Below are 5000 nucleotides of genomic sequence, written 5' to 3'. Positions count from 1 at the left end.
CAATGGTGTGATGGCCTTGTACCTGTTCTTTTTGGTATTCTTTGACTTTTCTGAGGATTTCCGATTTTCCTAGATGTAGGCTGCTCGTTGGTGTTGCGTTACCAGCAAGTCTGTCAGCTCGCTCATTTCCCTTAACACCTGCATGTCCCGGGCAGTATGACCATGTGAGTTTTTTAATCTGAAAGTTGCGCATTGCGTTATGCCACTCTGGGCTTCCCATTCCGTTTTCAATTTTCTGTATGAGGTTCATTGAGTCGGTTAGGATCATGGCATGTTGGTTTCCGGGCGTATGGAAGGACGATAGCCACTGGAGGGCATGTGTCACGGCTTCAACTTCCATCGTTAGGCTGGAGGTTGTGACTTTGTAGGCAGCATTCTCTTCCCAAATTGTTTTTCCATTTTGTTTCGCAGTGAATCCCCAGCCAGACTGGTCTTTGGTGACTGAGCCATCTGTGTATATGATGATGTCCTCTTCTTTACTGTTTTCTTCTATAAGCAGCTTCACTTCCGCATCAGTTTTGCCCTCTGGCCATTCCCGACAATGTCTTCCTAGAGTGGGTGAAATGACTGTGTTGAATAGATGGTTGAGGTTTTCGGGGTTTTTCTCCCATTCTTTTGTTTCTTTCAGGTCTTGAAGTCGGCATACTAGCTGGATTGTGTCTTCTGCTTGCCCCATCCATGATCTTCCTCGTCCTAGACGGCTGCCTTTTTGTTCTTTGACTGCGTCATGCAGTGGGTTTTTAGGGTTTTCTAATGCTTTGAAGTAGGTCTTGACCTGTTCTAACTTGTTTCTGGCCTGCACTGAAGGAAGGTCAAGCAGGTATCGCATGGTTTCTGTGGGCGTGTCTTTTGTTGTTCCAAGGATCAGCCTCATAGCTTTATTTTGGACTCTTTCTAATTTTAGGAGGTTGCTTTGAGACGGTGTTGTTAGCCCAAGTCCGTAGTCGATCACACTGAGGACGAGTGATTGGTATAGCAGGAAGAGGTGGCGTTGTTCAATTCCTTTGGTTGCCATTGCTTTTAAGACTGAAAGGCCCTTTTTGCATTTGAGAACAGTGTTTTCCGTATGTTTTCTGAAGGTCAGCATCCTGTCGAAGTGTATTCCTAGGTAGCGTAGGCATTCAGTTTTCTCAATTTGAATCCCATCGAATGACACAGAAGGTGGTGATTTGCTCGCGGTTTTGTTGTTGAGGGTGCACAGCAACGTTTGGGCTTTCGCTGGATTGATGGAAGATCCTGTGTCTTTGCACCATTGAGCATATTGTTTAGTTGTTTCTGGACGGCTTCAGTTCTTTCCTGAGCATTTTTTGAAGTTTTGAAGACCAGGCCGTCATCCGCAAGGGTAAGCACCCATGCAATTCCATTGTTGTTTAAGTCTGCAAGGCCCTTCGTGTAGACATTGTAGAGGACAGGAGAGAGTGGAGACCCTTGTGGCAGTCCCATGGATAGTTTAGAAGGTGCAGACATCCAATCTCCGAGGCGTAGGACGACGGTTCTTTCCTGAAGCGCTGCTGCTATCCATCTTGTCAGTGTCAAACTTACTCCATACCTTAGTAGCAGCTCCATGAGGTGCGCAAACTGGACTTTATTGTAGGCATCTTCAAGGTCAATTGCTACTGCTAGTGTTTCTTCTTTTCTTTGAAATCCTTCATACACCTCATATGCAAAAGCAGCTGCATTTTCCCATGTGGACTTGCCTGTTCTGTAACCACCTTGATTTGAAGGGAGAATGTGCCTGTGTTCAAGATCCCTTGCAAGTTTCCTGGCTATCATGCGTTCCATGAGCTTTCCAACAATGTTTTGCATGGTTAGGATCCGGTAGCCGCTTACCTGACGATGGTCCTTTCCTGGTTTTGGTATGGGTTTTAAGAAGCTGTGTGTCCAGTCCTCCGGCACCTGTCCATTGTGGAGACTGTTTTGATATAGATTGAAAAGTTTGCTTCTGTCTTCTTCCGATAGCTCCTTGATGTCTGAGTAACGAACTTTGTCTGGGCCAGGAGCCGATTCTTTCTTGCATTTAGCTATTGCCTCGTTTAGATCATCCATTGTCAAGTCATCATCAGGTCCAGTCTGCATAAGGGTTTGGTTTAACTCCTCAACATATTTCTTTTTCTCATCTAAGTTTCTTTGATCACTCTGTTGTATGAAACGTTTGAGCAAGGCAGATCCTTTTTCTTCATTTGTCTTAAGCTTGGTTCCGTCAGTGTCTAACATGTCTGGGGTTGTTGTTGTGCACGTTTTCCCTTCCATGCGACGATAAAATTGCCAGAACTCTGTCAATGTTGTGTCATAACTGAGTGCCTCGCAAAACTGTTTCCACTTGTCATTTTTGGCCTCTTGAGCAATGACTTCAAACTGTTTAGTTTTTTCTTTCATTTTTGTTTCAATATCTTTGTCCGGAGATGGTTTTGTTCTTTCTTTTTGCCAAAGTTTGACAGCCGCATGTTTTTCTATCCAGGCTCTCTCTGTGTCGGTATTCCACCATGGGGGCTGAATAGTTTGCATCCTGTTCAGTGCCGTTCTTTTGTTTCTTCTGCGTCTTAATTTTTCGATGACGGTTGTCTCTTTGGTTTCATACTGAAATGGATCACGCAGTTTCATACAGGGTTTATCGGACAGTTTCTGTAGACTGAAAGCTACCGGGAGGTGGTCGCTGCCTTGGTATGGAAGTGTCTCTGCATTCATTTCTGCTCTGAATTTTGGAGATGTTGTGATAAAAAGAAATACTAATACAAAATACAAATAAAGAGCAAGAGATCCACAGCTGACATGATCAGTCCACCGCTGATGGTCGTTCACTTTTCAAGCAGTCAGTACAAATGAGATTCAGAAGAGAAACGAAAACATCTGTTTCGAAAATCAACCAGCCTCAGACAAAAATGCTCAGAAAATGCATCTTTTGTGAGCAATACTCAGTGACCAAAATCAATCATCCAAGTAGTGTACGAGATTGCTAGGACTAGCATTATTATCGTCTTTTTTTCTTTTCTTTTTTTAAGGAAATATTAAAAGCCTTATCGTCGTTTCTTTCAAGGAAATGTTAAGAGCCTTCAAAATATAGAACCTCCTATCTAACAAACCATATGCAATATACATAATCAAAAGAAAAAAATTATCAGACCCTTCTTATCCTTTGATGTAGTTTAAGCAGATAGGTTCAATCATTCAGCATTTTAAGTACAAATTATAAATATACTGTTGTATATTAGGCAAAACAGTCTAATGAACATTTCCATTTGAACATGTTTTTCTTCCCTCCCCCCCCCCCCCCCCCCCCCCCCTCTCTCTCTCTCTCTCTCTCTCTCTCTCTCTCTTTTTCTGTATGTTTCAGAGTTTGTTTATTCCCATTAACTCTTGTGATTTTGTTAACGTAACATAGGGGAAACAACCCCTAGCATATAGAAAGAGGACTCAGTTATGGTTGCTTCCCTTAGACTATGAATTTGACAGTACATGGTGATTGGAGTGGTTTCAGTGGGAAAGGTGACGGCGTTCTCCTTATAATTATATGAATTACCATCGTCATCATTTTCGCCGCCACTGTCTTTACTTATAATCCTCGTCGTCACCATCATCAGCATCATATCATCTCATCACCGCCACCAACACAGCTACACACATCATCATAGTCATCACCACCATCATCATCATCATTATTGAAGAAGGGGCTGTGGATTATCTATTGTTCTGGGAGAAAACAAACCAACAAACGAATGAAAACGATATGTAGTGACTTACCTTCCCCCCAAAGGTCTCCTTGTGTGTGTGTGTGTGTGTGTGTGTGTGTGTGTGTGTGTGTGTGCGCGCGCGCGCGCGCGTTCGTGTGTAGAAAAAGAGAGATTTAGAAAACTTTGAATTCGAAAGTGCCGTTTCATGTTTGTGAGCTGTGTCTGCCTTTTAGACTTTGTAAGTTTGCTTCTCTCTCTCTCTCTCTCTCTCTCTCTCTCTCTCTCTCTCTCTCTCACCACCCTTGCATTAGGGGCCATCCGTACCCCCACCCCCACCCCTGCCCCCACCCCCTACCCCCACACACATGTATGTTGGAATTCTATCGACCCACTCTTCACATTATCTCCCTCTATCTGTCCCAGGTGAAGAACTGCCACACGGACGCCCCCACGTGGGTGGACCTGCAAGGCCAGCCCCTGCCGTTGACTGGCCAGGAGACTGAAGCACGTGCGTGTTCTCATTGGTCGGCAAACTGCTGCAACTGGGAGTCCCCAATCACCGTGCGCAACTGCGGGGAGTACTATGTCTACAAGATTAAGCCACTGTCCGCCTGCGATCTCTCCTTCTGTGCTGAGCCACAGTAATAAAGAAGATTTTGTGTATGTAAAAAGAGGCGCAATCCCACTTTCAGGCACTTTCTTACGACCAGCATCATTACTCTTAGTCTAAGACAGCCGGCTCGTAGGTTATGTCATCAGTTGGGAGGATGTAGAGTCTGATGGAACATCTAACTCTGTTCTGTCTTTGATGCGACACGGGCAAACGACACCCAGGCAAACTGTACATCGCGTGACTCTGGGCATGTTCGTTGAGTCTGATCAAATGTTGACCTAAAATGGTCGAACCTTGAAAAAGATCATTTAAGATAATTCCATATGTCTTGCACTTTTTAAATATTGTCCTTTCAAATATCCAAACCATGGTATGATAAGAAATCGGAAAATATATTGTTGTAGTTTTTTTGTGTTTTTGTTTTTCAAGGACAAATATAGTTTATAGATCTCTGCCGCAAGTCCCAGTAAACTGACAGTCAGGGGCAGTAACTCTTTAAGCTTGAAATGAAACAGTCAGCTCGTAAATTATTTCAAAAGCATGAGCATCAATTTTTAGAGTTTTTAGTCCAGTGATTGTTGGTTTTGAATTAGTCCACAAGTTGTTGAGATCCTAATAAAGCCAAAGAAGTGGTGGTTGATTAACTGGGCATTGATAACGTGTGGTCGTTACATGAATATGGTATGACAGGCATATGGCGCTTTGGGTTACGCTGCTGG

At 43.6% G+C, this 5000-nt stretch overlaps 1 protein-coding gene across 1 annotated transcript in view; it reads left to right on the top strand.

The window, feature by feature from the left end:
- Positions 1 to 5000, top strand: part of LOC143296920 (uncharacterized) — a 19955-nt gene that overhangs the window by 13789 nt on the left and 1166 nt on the right. The window contains exon 8 of the mRNA XM_076608939.1: positions 4092 to 5000. This exon is cut by the window's right edge and continues 1166 nt beyond it. Coding sequence (XP_076465054.1) covers positions 4092 to 4313 — 222 coding nt within the window. The 3' untranslated portion in view covers positions 4314 to 5000. The remainder of the gene's footprint in view (positions 1 to 4091) is intronic.

The sequence above is a fragment of the Babylonia areolata genome, chromosome 22 (genome assembly GCF_041734735.1).
Source record: "Babylonia areolata isolate BAREFJ2019XMU chromosome 22, ASM4173473v1, whole genome shotgun sequence".
Lineage (NCBI taxonomy): Eukaryota > Metazoa > Mollusca > Gastropoda > Neogastropoda > Buccinidae > Babylonia > Babylonia areolata.
Note: the sequence above shows the minus strand (reverse complement) of the source record. Positions and strands in the feature narration are given on the sequence as shown.